This window comes from Mercenaria mercenaria, chromosome 2 (genome assembly GCF_021730395.1).
Source record: "Mercenaria mercenaria strain notata chromosome 2, MADL_Memer_1, whole genome shotgun sequence".
Lineage (NCBI taxonomy): Eukaryota > Metazoa > Mollusca > Bivalvia > Venerida > Veneridae > Mercenaria > Mercenaria mercenaria.
Genome location: NC_069362.1, coordinates 51,954,262 through 51,980,594, shown reverse-complemented (window position 1 = coordinate 51,980,594; position 26,333 = coordinate 51,954,262). Strand labels below are relative to the sequence as shown.

Below are 26,333 nucleotides of genomic sequence, written 5' to 3'. Positions count from 1 at the left end.
TAATGGCGAGATCGCCATGACGTCACTCATTAAAATCTACCGGGTATTCATCTGGTGGCAGGCAAAACAATTTTTTTATGGGATCGGAATTTTTAAATTTTAACAACTTTTTCACTGGATTTTCCAAATTAAAACATTTCCTGAAATGTTGTATTGTAAATATTTCATGCTATTCTGAAAAAAAAATATGTTAAAACTAAATTAAACACTTAGAGGTCAAAGGATACAAGAATGAAAACTTTGTCCGGAGCATTTCTTCTTTGTGCATAGAGGGATTTTGATATAACTCATCACAAATGTTCACCACCATGAGGCGGAGTGTCATGCGCAAGAACCAGGTCCCTAGATCTAAGTTCAAGGTCACACTTAGAGGTCAAAGGATACAAGAATGACAACCTTGTCCGGAGCATTTCTTCTTCATGCATAGAGGGATTTTGATATAAATTGGCACAACTGTTCACCACCACGAGACGAAGTGTCGTGCGCAAGAACCAGGTCCCTAGGTCTAAGGTCAAGGTCACACTTAGAGGCCAAAGGTCAGATACAAGAATGACTTTGTCCGAAGCATTTCTTCTTCATGCATGGAGGGATTTTGATGTAACTTGGCACAATTATACACCATCATGAGAGGAAGTGTCATGCGCAGTTCCTTTCTTTAGAATTACTTCCCTTTGTTGTTACTATAAATAGCTTATATTGTAACTTCTTCATTACTAGTCGTAGGGAAAAATCGAGACCACTTTTCTGTAGTACAACATGCATGCTACATCCAATTTTGAGGTGTATTTTGACCAATCTCTACCTGGTAAAGATTTTTGTGTGGACTTACAATTTTTTTTTGGATTCTTTTTTTTTTTAGCTCACCTGTCACAAAGTGACAAGGTGAGCTTTTGTGATCGCGTGGCGTCCGTCGTCCGTCGTCCGTGCGTCAGTGCGTGCGTGCGTGCGTAAACTTTTGCTTGTGACCACTCTAAAGGTCACATTTTTCAAGGGATCTTTATGAAAGTTGGTCAGAATGTTCATCTTGATGATATCTAGGTCAAGTTCGAAACTGGGTCACGTGCGATCAAAAACTAGGTCAGTAGATCTAAAAATAGAAAAACCTTGTGACCTCTCTAGAGGCCATATTTTTCATGAGATCTTCATGAAAATTTGTCAGAATGTTCACCTTGATGATATCTAGGTCAAGTTCGAAACTGGATCACGTGGGGTCAAAAACTAGGTCAGTAGGTCTAAAAATAGAAAAACCTTGTGACCTCTCTAGAGGCCATATTTCTCAATGGATCTTCATGAAAATTGGTCTGAACGTTCACCTTGATGATATCTAGGTCAAGTTCGAAACTGGGTGACGTGCGGTCAAAAACTAGGTCAGTAGATCTAAAAATAGAGAAACCTTGTGACCTCTCTAGGGGCCATATTTTTCATAAGATCTTCATGAAAATTGGTCAGAATGTTCACCTTGATGATATCTAGGTCAAGTTTGAAACTGGGTCACGTGGGGTCAAAAACTAGGTCAGTAGATCTAAAAATAGAAAAACCTTGTGACCTCTCTAGAGGCCATATTTTTCATGAGATCTTCATGAAAATTGGTCAGAATGTTCACCTTGATGATATCTAGGTCAAGTTCGAAACTGGGTCACGTGGGGTCAAAAACTAGGTCAGTAGGTCTAAAAATAGAAAAACCTTGTGACCTCTCTAGAGGCCATATTTCTCAATGGATCTTCATGAAAATTGGTCAGAATGTTCACCTTGATGATATCTAGGTCAAGTTTGAAACTGGGTCACGTGCGATCAAAAACTAGGTCAGTAGGTCTGAAAATAGAAAAACTTTGTGACCTCTCTAGAGGCCATATTTTTCATAGGATCTTTATGAAAATTGGTCAGAATGTTCACCTTGATGATATCTAGGTCAGGTTCGAAACTTGGTCACGTGCGGTCAATAACTAGGTCAGTAGATCTAAAAATAGAAAAACCTTGTGACCTCTCTAGAGGCCATATTTCTCAATAGATCTTGATGAAGATTGGTCAGAATGTTCATCTTGATGATATCTAGGTTAAATTCAAAACTGGGTCACGTGCGGTCAAAAACTAGGTCAGTAGGTCTAAAAATAGAAAATTCTTGTGACGTCTCTAGAGGCCATATTTCTCACTGGATCTTCATGAAAGTTGGTGCGAATGTTCAGCTTGATGATATCTAGGTCAAGTTCATAACTGGGACATGTGCGGTCAAAAACTAGGTCAGTAGGTCGAAAAATAGAAAAACCTTGTGACCTCTCTAGAGGCCATATTTTTCACGAGATCTTCATGAAAATTAGTGAGAATGTTCACCTTGATGATATCTAGGTCAAGTTTAAAAGTGGGTCACGTGCCTTCAAAAACTAGGTCATTAGGTCAAATAATAGAAAAACCTTGTGACCTCTCTAGAGGTCATATTTTTCAATGGATCTTCATGAAAATTGGTCAGAATTTTTTATCTTTATGATATCTAGGTCACATATGCTCAAAAACTAGGTCACTTTGTCAAATAATAGAAATAACGACGTCATACTCAGTTCAACACTGGGTCATGTGGGGATAGGTGAGCGATTCAGGACCATCATGGTCCTTTTGTTTTTTTTTTTTTTAAAGATTAACTCCCCTTAGTTGTTACTATAAATAACTTATATCTTATATTGTAACTTTTTTTATAATTGACCATAGGCAAAAACCAAGACCACTTTTCTGTGGTACAACATAGATGTTAAGTACTTTCAAATTTTAGGTGTATTTTAAGGTCTCTCTACCTGGTAAGGAGGTTTTTTTTGTGGACAACAAAATTAAAATTCATTTGCAATACAGCAGCTAGGGTAAAGAAATTTGCTGTGACGGGCGTATATTGTGACATTCTGGCACTCTTGTTTTTTAAATGACATTTAATTTCAACAGTGGCAGTGTGATGTTCAAAACTTTTAGAAAAACAGTAGTTAAGCTTTCATAATTAATCCATTTTATTTCGAAATAATAGTCAAAATAAATTAATGAATTCCTTATGTTAAAAGATTTCCATTCATCAAAAAAATTATTTAGAAATTTTTGTTTTAAGAATTAGAGTTTAGGCCATCACTTGAGGATTTGCTAGCAGTCCGGTAATTGGACGACTAGTACGCAGACTAGGCGTCCGGTTACTGGATGGCTGGACACTTCCTAGACTGTAATAGAGTAGTTTTGAGTTTAAAACGTTTGTTGTTGAAATGTTTCAGTTGTTTTGTTGTTATTGTTGTCCTGAGACAAGTAGAAGTTTCAAAGATATGTAAAGATAAAATGTTGTGTCAGAATATTTGGTATGCACAAAGAGCTATAAAAATAAATAGATCAGCAACTTGAAAGGCATATAGAGCAAATCTCGCCAACAATCACGTGGGAACTGATAAAAATTTGTGTTGTGAAAAAATTTCTATCAGATCATTTGTTTATAATGATGATGTTGTTTTTGTCGAGCCCGCTTGCAGTGAGCTGGACTTAGTCGCCACTTTTGGCGGTTTGGTGTATGTGCGTGTGCATGCGTCGGTCCGTCAGTGCACGTGTCCGTCCGCTTTTGTCCCGACCATAACTTTAACATGCATGGACCAATTTTGTTTATATTTGGCATGAATGTTAACCTCAATGAGAAGGTGTGTCATGCGCAAACCCCATGTTCCTATCTCAAAGGTCAAGGTCACAGTCGGAGGTCAAAATTCAAATTGAAGTTTGTCTGGAGCATTTTTTTTAATGCATGGTGGGATTTTGTTGTAATTTGGCATGAATGTTTACCATCATAAGACAGAGTGACATGCGCAAGAACCAGGTCCCTAGGTCTAAGGTCAAAGTCACACTTAGAGGTCAAAGGTCAGATACAAGAATGACTTTGTCCGGAGCATTTCTTTTTCATGCATAGAGGAATTTTGATGTACCTTGGCACAATTGTTCACCATCATGAGACAGAGTGTCTTGCGCAAGAACCTAGAATTACTTCCCTTTGTTGTTACTATAAATAGCTTATATTGTAACTTCTTTATTGCTGGCCGTAGGAAAAAATCAAGACCACTTTTCTGTAGTACAACGTGCATGTTACATCCAATTTTGAGGAGTATTATGACCTTTCTCTACTGGTAAGGATTTTTGTGTGGACTTCAGTCTTAGAGTGTTGTGTGCAACCCATAGTCCTTATGACAGCTGGTGGGCTCAACATGTTGCCCGTGGGCATCTTGTTTTTTAATGTTATTAGTATTTTCTACACGGGGAAGGAATGAATATATGATTGGAAGTCTGAGAAATCAACAGTTGTCATTTGAAAATTGGACCCGATTCGGTTTATTACTACCGGCCATATTGCCAGTGAAATACTTTAATAAGCATCTGTTGATTTGATCTCGAGTGATCAAGTCAGCAAACGCTTCAATAAGATAACACTGTGACACGCGCTTACGCGAGATTATCTCTGTTGCCATTCTGTGTATTTTAAACTTCTTTGGTACGGAGAAAGTACTAATGAGAAATTATAAGAAAAACTTATATAATATAGCAATAAGCATGCAGTGCTCATGCTGTCAATCGCCATTATCACCATTTGCGATTATTTTATTTAAACGGCGAATACTTTTTATTTTGGTGACAGGAACTGGCAGTTATTTTATTTAATAGCTGCATAAATAATTATGCCAAGTGAGACAATAACGCATGATCAGCTAGTGTAGAAAATTGATAAAGGGGACTGTTTATTACCATGTGTATTCCAAACACGTGTCAACTATGTTGATAACATTGCCTAAGGCAGTAGGATGCAGACAACAATTAAACCAGTTACAACGGGAATGCAATCTTACTAATCTAGCATTTAAGTCACATTGAACTGGCTGGCTACTTTTTGAGAAAATTTTCTAACGCCAACACAAATTTTCTTCAGCTCTATATTCGGCAGGTGACAGTTAAACCAATTTCTACATGGAGAGTAGATGACCTCTATTGATTTTGGGATCACTTGATCAAAGGTGAAGGCCACAGGGGCCATCCCGTCGGTCCATTCATCCCTCTATTACACTTAATTTCCAAACAATAACTGGAGAACCATTTGACCTAGAACCTTTAAACTTTATAGGATGAAAGGGCCTACAGAGTACATGACTCCTATTATATTTTGGGGTCACTTGATCAAAGGTCAAGGTCACAGTCTGAACATGGAAAACCGTTTCCAATCAATAAATTGAGAACAATTTGACCAAGAACCTTCAAACTTCCTAGGGTGATAGAAGTTACAGAGTAGAATGATCCCTATAGATTTTGGGGCCACTCAGAGTTCAAGGTCACAGGGGTCTGAACATACATGCCATAATTTTTCAGAATGTTTCCGGGATTCTGAGTTATAATTTCCGGGATTTTTACCTTTTGTCCGGGACATATAACGTGACATTGGTATTCGTTTTTTTTTTTTCATGCAAAAATATCATCATATTACCCGAGATAAACAATGTTCACTGGCTTGTATTATGTGTTGCAAATGTCGCCTAGCTTTCTAAGGGAGGTAAATACATGTACAGGTAATACACATCTATAGTTCGACACGTGAATTTATTGCGTTCCCGAGGTGAACAGAATTAAGAGGCTTACTATATACGAAGAATCAACCTATCTAAGGCTACCATATTTGATCTAGATCTTAAATGATTACAACCTTTTAAAATAATTATCGTTAAATTGACCGTTTTCAATAATCTCTTCCATAAAGGCTACATGCAGCTTTACCGCCAACGTGCAAAAAACAAAGAGATTTACGACTTTGTTCCTATTTTAAGTATCATAAAACAGTTATTGATTGCATAATCCTGTCAGTTCTTAATCAGGGTCATCATAATAACTGACTGTAACTTAATCAGTGTCATCAAAAGATCGTCGCGTGATCAAAGCGGGCTTAATCAACACGTGTCTCGCTCGAGGGCATGAAACTGATTAGGAATAAACAATGTGACACCGCGGACTGTTTATTGTGTAAAATTCAACAGTTTATAGACAAAAAACAAGTTTTTGGGGGGATTGTTTTTATTTGTTCCTGTATTTTTATTTTTCCGGGACATTTCAACCCTGTCCAGGACACCAGGACGAGTATGTAATTTCCGGGACAATCCTGGACAATCCGGGACATATCACATGTATGGGTCTGAACATGGAAAACCGTTTCCGATCAATAAATTTGACCCAGAACCTTCAAACTTCATAGGGAGATAGGACTTATAGAGTAGATGATCCCTAATGTTTTTTGGATCAGTAGGTCAAAGGCCAAGGTCACAGGGGCCAGAACATGGAAAACCGTTACCAATGCATAACTTGAGAACCACTTGACCCAGAACGTTGAAACTTAATGGGATGCTTGGACATGCCAAGTAGATGGTCCCTACAGCATTTCAGTCACTAAGTCACAGATTAATTGAAATGTCAAGAAGAATGAATATACAAACACCTTTGGTTTGTTATCAAGTTTGTCGTAAATTCTTAAATTTGCCTCTGTTTGGACATGCACACATTCAAATTTTATTTCATTCTACTTCCTTTAAGTTTCTGTTGTGAGCATTGTGAAGTTCTAACTAGCTTTTGAGCCTGCAGTGCTTTTTTCTGCCATTTCATTGCAGCAAACTATATTTCAATCATAATATTGATATAAGTTATATCATATAACACTAGAATATATTTTACTTGTAGACAGAACCAACACCATGCTGGACTGATGATTTGCCAGTGTGTCATCATTCCGGTGTAGGTTTCTCCACCAATCAGATCTATAGAGAAGATGGCAATAGACGAGAAGAACACGAGTTTGAGGATAAAAACTTCCACTTCAGGTGACAAATAATAAATTTTAAAGTATCATATGTGTACAACTTTCTCATGTAGCAATTGTTTGAACTGTTGTGAATATCAGGAAATGCCAATGATTTACTTACGGTTAGCCAATTGATTGATGCAGTTATTTCATCTGACTTGTATAGAGGATACATTTGGTCATAATTTTCTGTTGTATAATGGTACAGCTGGAGAATCAACATGCAACACTTTCAAAGGAATTAACTATCAGTAAAACGGAACATCAGCTTGCAATCCTTTCTTAGAAATTAACTATCAGAACAGCTGAAGTATCAACTGCAGTATTTTTTCTAAAAAATATTAAACTATCAGTACAACTGGAACATCAAAATGCATTCCTTCGTAAGATATGGCTCTTTGTTCAACTGGAGCATCAACTTGCATTCCTTCCTAAGATATGGCTCTTTGTTCAACTGGAACATCAACATGCAGTCCTTCCTAAGATATGCCTCTTTGTTCAACTGGAACATCAACGTGCAGTCCTTCCTAAGATATGGCTCTTTGTTCAACTGGAACATCAACGTGCAGTCCTTCATAAGATATGACTCTCCGTACAACTGGAACATCAACGTGCATTCCTTCCTAAGATATGGCTTTTTGTTCAACTGGAACATCAGCGTGCTCTCCTTCCTAAGATATGGCTCTTTGTTCAACTGGAACATCAACGTGCATTCCTTCCTAAGATATGGCTCTTTGTTCAACTGGAACATCAACGTGCAGTCCTCCCTAAGATATGGCTCTTTGTTCAACTGGAACATCAACGTGCATTCCTTCCTAAGATATGGCTCTTTGTTCAACTGGAACATCAACGTGCATTCCTTCCTAAGATATAGCTCTTTGTTCAACTGGAACATCAACGTGCATTCCTTCCTAAGATATGGCTCTTTGTTCAACTGGAACATCAACGTGCATTCCTTCCTAAGAAATGACTCTCCGTACAACTGGAACATCAACATGCTGTCCTCCCTAAGATATGGCTCTTTGTTCAACTGGAACATCAACGTGCAGTCCTCCCTAAGATATGGCTCTTTGTTCAACTGGAACATCAACGTGCATTCCTTCCTAAGAAATGACTCTATGTATAACTGGAACGTCAACCTGCAGTTCTTCCTAAGAAATGACTCTCCATACAACTGGAACATCAACATGCAGTTCTAAAGAAAATGACTCTTTGTTCAGTTGGAACATCAACGTGCTGTCCTTCCTAAGACATGGCTCTTTCTTCAACTGGAACATCAACATGCTGTCCTCCCTAAGATATGGCTCTTTGTTCAACTGGAACATCAATGTGCAGTCCTCCCTAAGATATGGCTCTTTGTTCAACTGGAACATCAACGTGCAGTCCTTCCTAAGATATGGCTCTTTGTTCAACTGGAACATCAATGTGCATTTCTTCCTAAGATATGGCTGTTTGTTCAACTGGAACATCAACGTGCATTCCTTCCTAAGATATGACTCTCCGTACAACTGGAACATCAACATGCAGTCCTTCCTAAGATATGGCTCTAAGATATGGCTATTTGTTCAACTGGAACATCAACGTGCTGTCCTCCCTACGATATGGCTCTTTGTTCAACTGGAACATCAACGTGCAGTCCTCCCTAAGATATGGCTCTTTGTTCAACTGGAACATCAACGTTCTGTCCTCCCTAAGATATGGCTCTTTGTTCAACTGGAACATCAACGTGCTGTCCTCCCTAAGATATGGCTCTTTGTTCAACTGGAACATCAACGTGCTGTCCTCCCTAAGATATGGCTCTTTGTTCAACTGGAACATCAACGTGCTGTCCTCCCTAAGATAAGGCTCTTTGTTGAACTGGAACATCAACGTGCAGTCCTCCCTAAGATATGGCTCTTTGTTCAACTGGAACATCAACGTTCTGTCCTCCCTAAGATATGGCTCTTTGTTCAGCTGGAACATCAGCGTGCAGTCTTTCCTAAGATATGGCTCTTTGTTCAACTGGAAAGTCCTCCCTAAGATATTGTGGCGACCTTGGGAGTATTATAAAATTTGTTTGTTTCGGTAGCGTAATATGGAGGTTTTCATTATTTGAAATTCTTATAAAACTGACATCAAAACAACACAAGTTTCCATTTCAATCATATTTTACTCTTGCAATGATTTAATCATCTATAAGATATGTAAAAGATTTAATTCTCCTCAAATATATCAACTGAATCATTCAAATCCAAATTTCAGTAGTCTACAACTGTATATCAGTAATACTATAATAAATATCAGTTAATTACCATAAATGCTATTTGAGGTAAAATCCTTTAATATTGATTGAACTATTCTTTTCAGTTCTAAAAATAGCCAAATGTAAGCCAAAATATTTATTAGTTAAATCAAATAACTAAATATAAGTTTCAGTTTTCCTGACTGTTCTGCCAGCTTCTGCTGAAATCTGTGCTTATATACCCTTCGCCCCCTCCCTGGCAGAATCCAGCGAGCGGCGTAAATATCACAGAAAAGCTCAGAATCCCGCAGGACTGCAGAATCTCCAGCAGAATTCCGCTGGATTCTGCCGGTAAATAAATCACACTTTTAAAGAAATCTTGAATGAAACATAATAAGATTTTACCCCAAATCAATGCACAAATACATTATTAATCAGTACCTAAAATATCATAAAGATCAGGGTCTTGTAAATTAATAAATCTTCACATGTTTTTGGATCAGTGGTAAATGTAAACAAAACATCCCAATGTTTACTACAGACGACCTACTTAGTGACGTAATTTACAGAGCGCCACCTACATTAACCAGTACACACTATACATGTCTTAAACATCCAACATGTGAAATAAAAGTTTACGGCTTAAATAAATGGATTTATAGGATATTAGGTAGGTAAACATTGAGATTTATCATTCAGCTTTAAAAGGATACAGACTATCCCGCATGACTATTTAACAGTAATGATTTAAACTCCTAAAACATACTATGTTTACATGTACATACCCCACCCATGTTCATAACAAAGCTGGAATTTCAACTTGCAAACATTTATACAGATTAATACATATTTCAGTATCAATACATTTGATAACAGTGAGACTAGGAAATACTGACAATACCTAGGGGTTACATTACCTCCCCTTAAATAAACTTTTTGTGTCCTCACAAACGCTTAAGAAAACGGTGCAGCTGATAGAAGTGTTATTACGGTAAATTTTTCTCAAATGTCTCAAGATACTGCAATCTCTGATATAACAATTTAACTTATCTTGTAACATTACTTACATCACAGAATAAAGGTAACTGATACATATTACAACAATATGTATCTATGAGTAAATAACAACAATAATTTTAAAATAACAGTATGATATAACAATTAGAAAATTTAATACAAATGTTTGTTAACATGTACTTAGTAATATAGTGAAATCAGGCAAATATAAGAATTAGCTTGATTAGTAATTTTATACTACCTTAAATAAACTTTAACAATGTTTGAGCAACAATATGGTTAAAATGTAACAAACTGTAACAAATCTGTAAGAACCATTAACAATTTTATTACGCAAAGTCTTAAAGTCCTAAATACTGGTAAAATCTCAACAGTCAGCATTTGCGTTAACAACTTATTAACCTTAAGTGTAAGCATAAACATAAGTATATCATTAAAATGTATCAGTACATTAATACCTGAAGACCACATAACAGATAACAAATATAATTGAACATCATAAAATACATTCAAGAGCATGCAGTATATCATAAAATACATCATTATGCAAATGTCAATTGTCAATTTTGCAATTGTTCAGCTAATATTCAATGTGTAAAGTAAGTCCATGGTAATTTACACTTAACCTTTAGCCTGCTGGCGGCAAGTTATTCTGCCTTTGCGACCAGTGCAGACCAAGATTAGCCTGCACATCCGTGCAGGCTAATCATGGTCTGCACTGTTCGCTATTCAGTCGGTAAATTTTCAGTGAACACCCCTTCAAATACTAAATGGTACTGCCCAAACTGAATGATGGACCAGTCCATTTTAGGAATTAAGCAGGCTAAAGGTTAAACATATTTTCCATACTACAAATAAAAAGCATTGTAGCTGTGCATTGGCCTTAATGCTAAATGCATAGGCTGAATCCTTATGTTTGGAAACTTGACTAGACAACAAGTGTTTAAGGATTTTGAATTTTCATTATCACCATTAGTATCAATACAATAATAGGTATAACATATATCCCATGAAGTTCACTCAAGTAAAAAAAATATGGGATTCATGTGGCATATGCACTACAGAGTAAAATTAATAGCAACGACAGCATTCACAATGTTAAATACATATAAACAACAACTGGTAATATATTTCATGAAAATTACAATTAATTACTGAACTAATTTCAGTGTGGCCTTCACAAAACAAGGGTTATCTTTTACCCTATAACAAACACAAGTTAGCATCCCCAAGTGTTTTAAATTCTGACCTGCCATTTCCTTTAGCATTCATGCTAAATACTATTAATGTTATTCATTTGACTTAAGATATCTCTATACAATAACACTTATAATTTCCATATATCATAGATATTTACTATTGGTATATTTAATACCATTATTCTGAAGTACATCCATAAATTTTATATCAGCTAAATACTGTATATCAAACTCTTGGTACATATTTGTATCACCTTACTTGTACAATCTGTATTTCATAGATGTTTTCCTATTAGTATGCTTAATATGCTATCGAGCTAAAATACATTCACTTGTCTGTAAATAATAATACCAGTAAGAAACTGTATATAGACTCTCAATACATACTTGTATTCATATTACTTGTACAATCTGTATCTCACAAATGTTTTACTAATTGTTAGCTAAAGTGAATAACTTTATACAACATCATGAATTTTGTTACAGTGAATTACTGTATAGATTCTCTTTACATACTTGTATTCATATTACTTGTACAATTTGTATTTCACAAACACTTTACTATGAATGTGCTTAATATGCTGTTAAGCTAAAGTACAGTCATTTGTACTCATCCATAAATAATATACAAATAACATACTGTATAGTTTCTCAATACATACTTGTATTCGTATTACTTGTACAATCTGTATTCCACAAACATTTTACTATTACTATGCTTAATATACCATTAAGCTAATATTTGTGCTAAACTATAAATTTTGTACCAGTAAAATACTTATTCTGAGATATCAATATTCATTTTACTTAAAACCTAATGTGTGTGTTTAGTCTGTGGTATGGCTGTTCATGAATGTTTGGTATTCTTATGTTGTGACTGTGCTTGTTCTTGTGAATATATGTAGGTTTCTGTGCAAGGTAATTTGACTGAAAGTATGGTCTGTGCGTGAGAATGTGGTTATCTGATCTGTGAGTGAGACTGTGATTGTCTGATCTATATGTGTGACTGTGATTGTCTGATTTGTGTGTGAGACTGTGATTGTTTGAATTTTGTGTGAGAATGTGATTGTCTGTCTGTGTTTGTTGATCTTTATGAGTTGAGAGCCAACATTTTTTGTCACACTTGTCATTCAGTACTCTAACTTCATTAACTAATTCACCCATTGCTAAACCCATCGTGTACATCTCTTTCCGAAGAAAGGCAACTTCTTCTTTAAACTTATGTATAGAAGAATCACTCTGTGGACAATCTGCACAAGATGATGATGACTCTGACAGAGTGTCTTTAACAATAAATACTGGACTCTTTGTTGGAGCCAAAACGGCATCCATGCATAGAAGCTGTGATTGAAAAAGGTGACGACTGGTACCCACCGAGAACTTCTTCAAGAATATTTTCCGTCTTATCAGATTGATGCTTCTTGTATCATTAATTTCTGCCATTGCTTGAGCAAGAAGATCTGCATTCACATTTACTTTATTGATACTAATTTTATGCCGATTTAGAAAAATTTTATCACTATCTTCTTTTGACAGTCTGATTATATCAGTCTCATTTGGCACATAATGGCACAGATTTTGAAGTAGACTGCTGTCCTCATTCACGGCTTCACCATTGGCAATCATGGCATTTACAGTTGCTTTATGTGACGGATAACATTTTGTATTGACATGGTTTTCCAGTTCCTTCTGGGAAGTAGTTACAAATTTACATATACTACAGTAGAATGGTACAGAGTCTATAGCTGTGTGTTTACGGTAGAAGTGTATTAATACTTTAGACCTTTCTCCTTGATATCTGTCATTCAGCTGGCACCTCTGACATTGATACACTCTGCCTCTGGTGTTTATTTCCATATTTCGGATTGGCCTTGTGTTAGGGAATTTACTTTCAGCCATCCTGAAAAAGATGACAGGATTTAGATATCATACTTTTGCCAACATATATTGATAACAATTTTCTGCTTACTGTAAAAACTATAGTTTCTCTGTGTACAATGCCATAAAATGTCAGTTATCTTTATTATGTCTCCCCCAGGAGACATATTGTTTTTGCCCTGTCCGTCCGTCCGTCATTCCGTCCGTCCGTCCGTACGTCACACTTCATTTCCGAGCAATAACTGGAGAACCATTTGACCTAGAACCTTCAAACTTCATAGGGTTGTAGGGCTGCTGGAGTAGATGACCCCTATTGTTTTTGGGGTCACTCCGTCAAAGGTCAAGGTCACAGGGGCCTGAACATTGAAAACCATTTCCGATCAATAACTAGAGAACCACTTGACCCAGAATGTTGAAACTTCATAGGATGATTGGTCATGAAGAGTAGATGACCCCTATTGATTTTGGGGTCACTCTGTCAAAGGTCAAGGTCACAGGGGCCTGAACATTGAAAACCATTTCCGATCAATAACTAGAGAACCACTAGACCCAGAATGTTGAAACTTCATAGGATGATTGGTCATGAAGAGTAGATGACCCCTATTGATTTTGGGGTCACTCCGTCAAAGGTCAAGGTCACAGGGGCCTGAACATTGAAAACCATATCCGATCAATAACTAGAGAACCACTTGACCCAGAATGTTGAAACTTCATAGGATGATTGGTCATGAAGGGTATATGACCCCTATTGATTTTGGGGTCACTCCGTCAAAGGTCAAGGTCACAGGGGCCTGAACATTGAAAACCATTTCCAATCAATAACTAGAGAACCACTTGACCCAGAATGTTGAAACTTCATAGGATGATTGTTCATGAAGAGTAGATGACCCCTATTGATTTTGGGGTCACTCCGTCAAAGGTCAAGGTCACAGGGGCCTGAACATGGAAAACCATTTCCAATCAATAACTAGAGAACCACTTGACCCCGAATGTTGAAACTTCATAGGATGATTGGTCATGAAGAGTAGATGACCCCTATTGATTTTGGGGTCACTCCGTCAAAGGTCAAGGTCACAGGGGCCTGAACATGGAAAACCATTTCCAATCAATAACTAGAGAACCACTTGACCCAGAATGTTGAAACTTCATAGGATGATTGGTCATAAAGAGTAATTGACCCCTATTGATTTTGGGGTCACTCCATCAAAGGTCAAGGTCACAGGGGCCTGAACATGGAAAACCATTTCCGATCAATAACTAGAGAACCACTTGACCCAGAATGTAGAAACTTCATAGGATGATTGTACATGCAAAGTAGATGACCCCTATCTATTTTGGGGTCACTCCATTAAAGGTCAAGATCACAGGGGCCTGAACATTGAAAACCATTTCCGGTCAATAACTTGAGAACCACTTGACCCAGAATGTTGAAACTTAATATGATGATTGGTCATGCAGAGTAGATGACCCCTAACGATTTTGGGGTCACTCTGTGAAAGGTCAAGGTCACAGGGGCCCGAACATTGAAAACCATTTCCGGTCAGTAACTTAAGAACCACTTGACCCAGAATGATGAAACTTCATAGGATGATTGTTCATGCAGAGTAAATGACCCCTAATGATTTTAGGGTCACTCTGTTACAGGTCAAGGCCACAGGGGCCTGAACATGGAAAACTATTTCCAATCAATAACTTGAGAACCTCTCGACCCAAAATGTTGAAACTTCATAGGATGATTGTTCATGCAGAGTAAATGACCCCTATTGTTTTTGGGGCCACTCCGTTAAAGGTCAAGGTCACAGGGGCCTGAACATTGATAACCAGTTCTGATCAATAACTTGAGAACCACTTGACCCAGAATGTTGAAACTTCATAGGATGATTGAACATGCAGAGTAGATGACCCCTATTGATTTTGTGGTCAGTCTGTTAATGGTCAAGGTCACAGTGGCCTGTTCATGTAAAATCATTTTTTGGAAATAACTTGAGAACCACTTGACCTACAATGTTGAAACTTTATAGGATGATTGGACATGCAGAGTAGATGACCCCTATTTATTTTGAGGTCACTTGATCAAAGGTCAAGGTCACAGGAGCCTGAACAGTGACTTGAGAACCACTAGGCCAAGAGTGTTGAAATTTAGCGGAATGACTGGACATGCCAAGTAGATGAATCCTATTGCAGCCAACCATCAGTGTCGCTTTGATTTTTGCTCCTGACCCCTATTGACTTCTTGCCTATAGGACTTTGCATTGGGGGAGACATGCGCTTTTTTTACAAAAGCATTCTCTAGTTTAATTTTGATTCTCTTTCATCCACTTAGGGACTGAATTTCCTCTATAAGGTTTTAGTTTATCATAGTGTATTACTTTGACATCATTTTTTGATTTTGACAACTGAAGGACATAATTATGGTCACTTAGTTTTTTCTGAATGAGGTATGGACCTGTATAAGGTGCTTGTAACTTTGTACATACAGACTCTTTTCTTCTTACATTTAAGTACCATACAGTATCACCTGTTTGATAAATATGAAATGCCTTATCCATGTCTGCCTTATCTGTTTGCCTTTTTGCACAGTTTTGCAAATTTTTTCTACATATCTCATCTGCCTTTTGCATTTTTTCTTTTAAATGAAGTACATATTGCCCGTATGATGATACAGTCGCAGCATTATTTGTTGTGCTGCCAAATGCTATTTCAGCCGGTAACCTAACTTCTCGTCCTAGCATGATAAGGTTTGGAGTTACTTTGGTGGACTCATGTGGCATTGCCCTATATGCTGCAGCTAAGCATCCTAAATTTTAGTCCCAGTCACTTTGACTGTCAGTTAAATATGCCCTTATCATTCTTGTAAGTGTTTTATTGAATCTTTCACTTTTTCCATTACATTTTGGATTTCTGGGAGATGTTCTTGTTTTTCTAATTTCGAGCAAACTGCATAATTCTGCAAATATTTTACTTTCGTAATTTGACCCTTGGTCACTGTGTATAGAAAGTGGACATCCTAACCTTGAAATTACTTCATTTAATATGACTCTAGCAGTAGTTTCAGCACTTTGATCAGGGATAGGGATTATTTCTACCAAACGTGAAAAATGATCACTTACAGTTAAGATATATCTATTTTTTCTAGGCGTTTCAGGCAGTGGGCCTAGTAAATCAGTGGATAGACGGTCAAGTATAGACCCTACTGGCATGCTACCAGAGTAAATAGTTGGGTTTTTTGAAGGAGTTTTGTTTGCACTACAATTGTCACATTGTTCAATCCATAAATTTGTATCTTCTCTTACTCCATACCAGTAATATCTTTGAATTAACTTTTCTCTTGTCTTTTTGCAACCTAAGTGACCAGACAATAGACTGTTATGCATTTGATACAATACATCTTTTTGCAAGTTCTTGGGTACTGTTAACTGCAAGAAAGAACCAGAATTATCTTTCTTATTAAATTTTCTCATTAATAGGCCATCTTTAAGGATCAAGGCATCCCAGCATTGAACATAATGTCTTGTAGCCAAACTTGCTACATTTAATATATCACCGGTAGGTCTAACTCCTACCTGAAACCATTTAATAACCTGACCTATATCACTATCATTCATTTGCATTTCGCGCAAATCTGTAAGACTGTACCCATTTGACCATGGAACATAATTTTCCATAAACTTTGTCTTGGACCTGGTATTTATCGACCGACATATTTTGTTAACTCTGTCACTACAAGTGCCAAACATTATTTTTATTGTGCCATATACAGAATGGCTGAGCCATGCTTCTATTTTGTTTTGTATATATTTTACCCAGTGTTTTAATCTACCCTTTTTCCATGTTCTTGACATTTCTGTGATTAAATACATTGATCTTTCTTTCTGACATAATATCTCGAACAGGGCTGAGTGAACCCAACAATAACTCGTCAACATGGAACTTAAGACTGTAAGTCCATAATTGGTAATGTTTTTTGCCACTAACGACAGTATTGACAGTAAGTGAGAATCCATGTAATGACTTGTGTGCAACAGAATTTTATTTGAAAACTGCTCATGGTGAAGATGCGTCTAGATATATAACTTTGTTTTGCGTAATCAGCATCCATATCAATTGCTCGCTTTTTGCATTTCTTACATGGGCCGCACTTTAAAACTTCTTCAGAATCAAAGTCACTACAGAGACAATCTTGGGGATTTGGGCACCTAGATAGACTATCAGCATTACTATGTTTTGACCCTTTTCTGTATTCAATACTGAATGAGTAAGCTGACAAAATTCCTATCCACCTAGCAATGCGACCATTGGGGTTTTTCATACTGAATAACCAGTGTAATGCTCTGTGGTCTGACCTTACTGTGAATTTGCGACCAAGTAGGTAGTGTCGAAAGTATTCAAAAAAGTATCTTATGGCTAATAGTTCTTTGTCAGTTACGCAAAAGTTTTTTTCTGCTTTATTTAGTGATCTGCAACCATATGCAATCACTCTTCCCGACCATTTTGTACTTGGCTTATTACAGCACCATACTAGTATTACATGCATCACAATCAAGTATGAATTCACCATCATGTGTTGGTAATGCGATAAAATTGGGGTTAGTTAATGCACCTTTCAATGTGTTGAAAGCTTCTTCACATTCTTTTGTCCACTTAAGATTACTATCTTTTTTTGTTAGTTCAAACAGGGGATGTGCAATTGAACTGAAATTTTTAACATATTTTCTGTAGTATGATCCCAATCCGAGAAACTGTTTTACTTCTGTTACATTTTCAGGCGTTTTCCAAGAAAGTACTTTGGCTATATTGGATGGGTCAGGTTTGATCCCATTTTGAGTAACTCTATGCCCTAGAAAAGTAACCTCAGTTTTTACTAGTTCGCATTTTTTAGGGTTTCAGTTTCAAGTTTGCCTGTCTAAACCTGTCTAATACTTCACGTAGCCTTACCATATGTTCGTCAAAGGTTTTACCATATACAATGCAGTCATCAATGTATATTATGCAAATTTGCCATTGCAGACCTTTAAGAGCAAGTTCCATAACTCTTTCAAATGTTGCTCCACTATTGACCATACCAAATGGTAATGATGTGAATTCATACAGTCCATGCTTTGAAGTAAATGCAGATTTGTATATATCACCCTTTTTCAGTGGAATTCGGAAATAACCTGATGTTAAGTCAAGTGTGGAAAATAATTTTGCGCCGCTAATGGAGTCGATACATTCGTCAACTTTCGGTAAAGGGAAAGCATCAACTTTTGTCGCCCGCCCGCTTAGCTCAATAGGTAAGAGCGTTGGTCTACGGATCTCAGGATCGCGAGTTCGATCCTCGGGCGGGGCGTATGTTCTCCGTGACTATTTGATAAACGACATTGTGTCTGATATCATTAGTCCTCCACCTCTGATTCATGTGGAGAAGTTGGCAGTTACTTGCGGAGAACAGGTTTGTACTGGTACAGAATCCAGGAACACTGGTTAGGTTAACTGCCCGCCGTTACATGACTGAAATACTGTTGAAAAACGGCGTTAAACCCAAATCAAACAAACAAACAAATCAACTTTTGTCACCTTGTTTAATAACCTATAATCGATACAGGGCCTGGTCGAGCCATCTTTTTTCTTTGTAAGAAATAGTGGTGATGCCCAGGGACTATTTGAGGGTCTTATAACACCTTGTTTAAGTAATTTGTCTATCGCTTCCTTCTCATCCCTTTCAAAAGCCAGAGGTACTCTTCTAAATGGTTGTTTAATGGGCCGTGCATTGCCAGTGTCTATAGCATGTTCGGCAAGATTTGTAAGACCTAAATCACTATCGTCTTTGGAGAATACATCTTGATATTCAATTAAAGTACTTGCAATTACCTCTTTTTGCTTTTGTGTTTTATTCTGTATTGACTCATTAAACATATCTTTCAAATGGTTTGGTATGCTAAGAGCTTCAGTTGTATTGTAATTTTGTGATGGCATATTTTTGCTATCGGTGCCAACTTTTCTTAACCCTGTTTTTTCTATTTGCTTGTCAAATTGTAACCGTCTGACTGAAAGAAAAGTCATCTGGATTTCCATTTTCATGTTCAACTAAAACAACTGGCTCTGAAGTAATGAATTCTGCTAACTCCAAGCACTGTGTCTTGTTTTATTGAAACATCAGTTGGGAAGGGGTTTATCAACCTTACTTTGACAGTGGGTGCATTATAATGTTGACAACACTAGATGCCATTAAAACTGAGTGATTTTCTTGAAATGCCTTTGCGGCTCTATAATCATGTCTGCCTGTATTCTATTATCATCCATTTCATATCTCTCAACAAATGCATCTGTAACCTGCTCAGTATGCCCTTTCATAACATAATGATCTGCCGAGGTAACTTTTCTCAGTTGTGTCTGAATAATGTAGACATTTAATGTTAATACCATCAAGCACTATTTTGTTCTGGCTTAAAATAATATCAGCCGGTTGACCATTTGACCCTTTAAGTATATCCATACCTAAGAGTACATCATCTTTGATATCAGCTATCATGACCTCTTTTTTGACCTTTCAGTTATCAATGTGAAGGTCAAGTTCACATTTACCTAAATAATTCAGTGGCTCACCCCTGCATGTAACAATCTACCTTTTTTGACCAATGGTGGTCTTTCTGAACTTTTTTTTTTATTGAAAACACTTTCTGAAACAACTGTTTGTTCAGCTCCAGTATCTACTACAAAGTTTACTGTAACATTTTGTATTTTGCCAGAAATATATATGCTATCTGATTGATAACCACGTCTGACTGGGTTCTCAAAAGTTTTGTCAAATTGGCCTATTTTTATCAGTTGGACTGTATCCCGGCCATCCAGATCAGTCCTTAACAGTTTAAATTTTGATTTACATTTTCATTGCCTGTGTAGTATGTGTTCATTTGACCTTGGCCTTGAGACCGTGTTATATCTTGACCTTGACCTACATTTGTACCATTATTTTGTGAACTACTACTGCTCTGTTCCCATTGTTGATATTGGTTCTGGCTTTGAGCAGTTGCTGCTTTAAATTTTGGGCAGTCTCTTTTTATGTGTGATGGATCTTTACAGAAAAAACAGTACCTCTTTGTTTGTCCATTTTTATAATGATATTTTGACTGGTACATATTTTGATCATTTCTTTTATTTTTGTACTGATTTACCTGGTTTGTTTCAGTTAATGCCTTTAATTCTTCCCTCACAATTTCGCGTAACTTTTTTAAGTCATTTAATTCTTTGTCTTGAGAGGGACTACTTTCTTTTGTTATAATCTTAGTTTTGTTTTTTCCAGGAATCATTCTTGCTACCTCATTCTCGTTCTCACTATCATCATTTTCATACACACTTCTAGCTCGCTCAGAAATCATAGATTTATGTTTAGTCTCTTGAAAACAAACCGTAAAATAAACTGCCTCATCTATATCTTTGGGCTCTTTGATAAATTCTACATGAAACCTTGCTTTATCATCTAGTAGTCCATCTAAGTATCTACGCAACAGGTCCTCTTGTCTAGTTTGTTTATCTCTTTTAGAGTGCGCTTTGTCATACAATTTCTTTAATTCTGCGGCATACTCTTCAACGGTTTCACCGTTTTTCTGATTTCTATGACTAAATTGTACCCAGAATGTTTTTGATGTTTCTACTACCCTAAATCTGTTTGATAGTTCTTTGCAAAGTGCTCTATAATTTGTTCTTGTATCATGAGAAAGTTGGCCATAGACGAAATCACCTGCTGGACCCTGTAACCTAGGTAATATTTCATCTAATCTTTCCTCAGTATTCCAATTTTGTCTACTAGCTACATCCTCAAACCTATTGAACCATACATTCCACAATTCTTTCCCTGTAAATGGGTGTAACTTGGGACTTTTTCTATGTTTTCTGTTTAAATGAACTGATGACCTTGATAATACATTCTCAGACTCTGTGTCTGTATCAGTTTCACTTTGTGACCTATTTCTGTCACTTTCTGATCTATATCTATGCCTGTTTCTGATGTGGGACTTTGATTTATTTTTCTGTCTTGATATATGGTTCTGAGTGCCTATACTTCTCAGTGTACTTTTAACTCTTCTGTTACATTCATAATGAGTTTTCTAAACTGGCTAACTTTAGCCTCAATATTACTAATACTTTGATTAATGTTTTTATTGTTCATTTGTTCTTGTTCATAATTGTGTTTATTTACTACATCACCCCTACTGTGGTGTGTAAAATCTCTGTGTGATTCTCTAGCATCACTGTAATTTTCTTCTAACATATCTAATTTGTTTGAATTTATATGAACATTTTGTCTTTCACTTTCATCAGTTTGTCTTTCACTCTCATGTAAACTATGGGAACTATCACCCTCTATCCCTTCACGAGCTCTGTGTCTCGTAATAATCATTTCTCTATCCATACTTTATCAGTATATTGTGTAAATATATATAAAAAAAATTTGAGAACTGTCAGTTCAACATTGTACACAGATATAACTAACACAATGTAAAAATATCTCTAAATAATGTCAGTAAAAATTTTTTTACCGCTGCCACCAGAAAGTTGTGGCGACCTTGGGAGTATTAAAAATTTGTTTGTTTCGGTAGCGTAATATGGAGGTTTCATTATTTGAAATTCTTATAAAACTGACATCAAAACAACACAAGTTTCCATTTCAATCATATTTTACTCTTGCAATGATTTAATCATCTATAAGATATGTAAAAGATTTAATTCTCCTCAAATATATCAACTGAATCATTCAAATCCAAATTTCAGTAGTCTACAACTGTATATCAGTAATACTATAATAAATATCAGTTAATTACCATAAATGCTATTTGAGGTAAAATCCTTTAATATTGATTGAACTATTCTTTTCAGTTCTAAAAATAGCCAAATGTAAGCCAAAATATTTATTAGTTAAATCAAATAACTAAATATAAGTTTCAGTTTTCCTGACTGTTCTGCCAACTTCTGCTGAAATCTGTGCTTATATACCCTTCGCCCCCTCCCTGGCAGAATCCAGCGAGCGGCGTAAATATCGCAGAAAAGCTCAGAATCCCGCAGGACTGCAGAATCTCCGGCAGAATTCCGCTGGATTCTGCCGGTAAATAAATCACACTTTTAAAGAAATCTTGAATGAAACATAATAAGATTTTACCCCAAATCAATGCACAAATACATTATTAATCAGTACCTAAAATATCATAAAGATCAGGGTCTTGTAACTTAATAAATCTTCACATGTTTTTGGATCAGTGGTAAATGTAAACAAAACATCCCAATGTTTACTACAGACGACCTACTTAGTGACGTAATTTACAGAGCACCAACTACATTAACCAGTACACACTATACATGTCTTAAACATCTAACATGTGAAATAAAAGTTTACGGCTTAAATAAATGGATTTATAGGATATTAGGTAGGTAAACATTGAGATTTATCATTCAGCTTTAAAAGGATACAGACTATCCCGCATGACTATTTAACAGTAATGATTTAAACTCCTAAAACATATATATTTACATGTACATACGCCACCCATGTTCATAACAAAGCGGGAATTTCAACTTGCAAACATTTATACAGATTAATACATATTTCAGTATCAATACATTTAATAACAGTGAGACTAGGAAATACTGACAATACCTAGGGGTAACAATATGGCTCTTTGTTCAACTGGAACATCAACGTGCTGTCCTCCCTAAGATATGGCTCTTTGTTCAACTGGAACATCAACGTGCAGTCCTCCCTAAGATATGGCTCTTTGTTCAACTGGAACATCAATGTGCTGTCCTCCCTAAGATATGGCTCTTTGTTCAACTGGAACATCAACGTGCAGTCCTCCCTAAGATATGGCTCTTTGTTCAACTGGAACATCAACGTGCTGTCCTCCCTAAGATATGGCTCTTTGTTCAACTGGAACATCAACGTGCAGTCCTCCCTAAGATATGGCTCTTTGTTCAACTGGAACATCAACGTGCAGTCCTCCCTAAGATATGGCTCTTTGTTCAACTGGAACATCAACGTGCATGCCTTCCTAAGATATGGCTCTTTGTTCAACTGGAACATCAACGTGATGTCCTCCCTAAGATATGGCTCTTTGTTCAACTGGAACATCAACGTGCTGACCTCCCTAAGATATGGCTCTTTGTTCAACTGGAACATCAACGTGCTGTCCTTCCTAAGAAATGACTCTCCATACAACTGGAACATCAACGTGCTGTCCTTCCTAAGATATGGCTCTTTGTTCAACTGGAACATCAACGTGCAGTCCTTCCTAAGAAATGGCTCTTTGTTCAACTGGAACATCAACGTGCATTCCTTCCTAAGAAATGACTCTCCATACAACTGGAACATCAACGTGCATTCCTTCCTAAGATATTGCTCTTTGTTCAACTAGAACATCAACGTGCACTCCTTCCTAAAATATGACTCTTTGTTCAACTGGAACATCAGCATGCATTCCTTCCTAAGAAATGGCTCTTTGTTCAACTGGAACATCAACATGCAGTCCTTCCTAAGAAATGGCTCTTTGTTCAACTGGAACATCAACGTTCAGTCCTTCCTAAGAAATGACTCTTTGTTCAACTGGAACATCAACGTGCAGTCCTTCCTAAGATATGGCTCTTTGTTCAACTGGAACATCAAGGTGCATTCCTTCCTAAGAAATGGCTCTTTGTTCAACTGGAACATCAGCATGCATTCCTTCCTAAGAAATGGCTCTTTGTTCAACTGGAACATCAATGTGCATTCCTTCCTAAGAAATGGCTCTTTGTTCAACTGGAACATCAACGTGCATTCCTTCCTAAGATATGGCTCTCCTTACAACTGGAACATCAACGTGCATTCCTTCCTAAGAAATGGCTCTTTGTTCAACTGGAACATCAACGTGCAGTCCTTCCTAAGAAATGGCTCTTTGTTCAACTGGAACATCAATGTGCATTCCTTCCTAAGAAATGACTCTCCATACAACTGGAACATCAACGTGCTGTCCTTCCTAAGATATGGCTCTTTGTTCAACTGGAACATCAACCTGCACTCCTTCCTAAGATATGACTCTTTGTTCAACTGGAACATCAACGTGCAGTCCTCCCTAAGAAATGGCTCTTTGTTTAACTGGAACATCAACATGCAGTCCTTCCTAAGAAATGGCTCTTTGTTCAACTGGAACATCAACGTGCAGTCCTTCCTAAGAAATGGCTCTTTGTTCAACTGGAACATCAACGTGCAGTTCTTCCTAAGAAATGACTCTTTGTTCAACTGGAACATCAACGTGCAGTTCTTCCTAAGAAATGGCTCTTTGTTCAACTGGAACATCAACGTGCATTCCTTCCTAAGAAATGGCTCTTTGTTCAACTGGAACATCAGCATGCATTCCTTCCTAAGAAATGGCTCTTTGTTCAACTGGAACATCAACGTGCATTCCTTCCTAAGATATGGCTCTCCGTACAACTGGAACATCAACGTGCATACCTTCCTAAGAAATGGCTCTTTGTTCAACTGGAACATCAACGTGCTGTCCTTCCTAAGAAATGACTCTCCGTACAACTGGAACATCAACGTGCTGTCCTTCCTAAGATATGGCTCTTTGTTCAACTGGAACATCAACGTGCTGTCCTTCCTAAGAAATGACTCTCCGTACAACTGGAACATCAGCGTGCTGTCCTTCCTAAGATATGGCTCTTTGTTCAACTGGAACATCAGCGTGCTGTCCTCCCTAAGATATGGCTCTTTGTTCAACTGGAACATCAACGTGCAGTCCTCCCTAAGATATGGCTCTTTGTTCAACTGGAACATCAACGTGCATTCCTTCCTAAGATATGGCTCTTTGTTCAACTGGAACATCAACGTGCAGTCCTTCCTAAGAAATGACTCTTTGTTCAACTGGAACATCAACGTGCTCTCCTTCCTAAGATATGGCTCTTTGTTCAACTGGAACATCAACGTGCATTCCCTCCTAAGAAATGGCTCTTTGTTCAACTGGAACATCAACGTGCATTCCTTCCTAAGAAATGGCTCTTTGTTCAACTGGAACATCAACGTGCATTCCTTCCTAAGAAATGGCTCTTTGTTCAACTGGAACATCAACGTGCAGTACTTCCTAAGAAATGGCTCTTTGTTCAACTGGAACATCAACGTGCAGTACTTCCTAAGAAATTACTCTCTGTTCAACTGGAACATCAACGTGCAGTTCATCCTAAGAAATTACTCTCTGTTCAACTGGAACATCAACGTGCTGTCCTTCCTAAGAAATGGCTCTCTGTTCAACTGGAACATCAACCTGCATTCCTTCCTAAGAAATGGCTCTTTGTTCAACTGGAACATCAACGTGCAGACCTTCCTAAGAAATGGCTCTTTGTTCAACTGGAACATCAACATGCATTCCTTCCTAAGAAATGGCACTTTGTTCAACTGGAACATCAACGTGCAGTTCTTCCTAAGAAATGACTCTCCGTACAACTGGAACATCAACATGCAGTTCTTTGTAAGAAAATGACTCTTTGTATAACTGGAACATCAACGTGCAGTCCTTTCTAAGAAATGACTTTCCTACAGTCCTTCCTAAGAAATGACTCTGTACAACTGGAGCATACTTGCAGTCCTTCTTAAAAGATGACTGTCCACACAACTGGAACATCAGTGTGTAGTCCTTTCTAAGAAATGACTTTTCTATGCTCCTCCTAAGAAATGACTTTCAGTACAACTGGAACATCAGCGTGCAGTTCTTCCTAAGAAATGACTTTCCACACAATAGGAACATCAACATGCAGTCCTTTCTAAGAAAATGACTCTCTGTACATTTGGAGCTTCAACATGCAGTTGTTTCTAAGAAAATAATTCTCTGGCAACTTGAGTATTAATGTCAGTTACCAATAAGACATGTCATTTCTTTGTATAATTATTTTCTTTGTCTGAGTAATCAGAAATTATCCAAACTCATTTTCGTTGAAACAGCTTTAAAGAAGGAGTATTTTATGATATTCCAGTCAGGATGGTGTATGTTTGTATGGTGTATTTGATGGACATGATGGGTCTCGAGCCTCTAACTTTGCTGCACAGAGGATGCCAGCAGAACTGTTACTGGGCCAGCTGTCAGGCAAGACCACAGATGAGGAAGTTAAGGAAGTGCTGTATCAGGTAATATTCTTATCAGCTGGTTTTTATGCCCTCCTTCAAAGAAGGAGGGATATATTGTTTTGCAGA

The 26,333-nt window shown here is 37.2% G+C and overlaps 1 protein-coding gene across 1 annotated transcript in view; it reads left to right on the top strand.

The window, feature by feature from the left end:
• The window catches only part of LOC123563959 (TGF-beta-activated kinase 1 and MAP3K7-binding protein 1-like), a 51,506-nt gene that overhangs the window by 14,446 nt on the left and 10,727 nt on the right, over window positions 1–26,333 (top strand). The window contains exons 2-3 of the mRNA XM_045357154.2: window positions 6,709–6,848; window positions 26,117–26,267. Coding sequence (XP_045213089.2) covers window positions 6,709–6,848; window positions 26,117–26,267 — 291 coding nt within the window. The remainder of the gene's footprint in view (window positions 1–6,708; window positions 6,849–26,116; window positions 26,268–26,333) is intronic.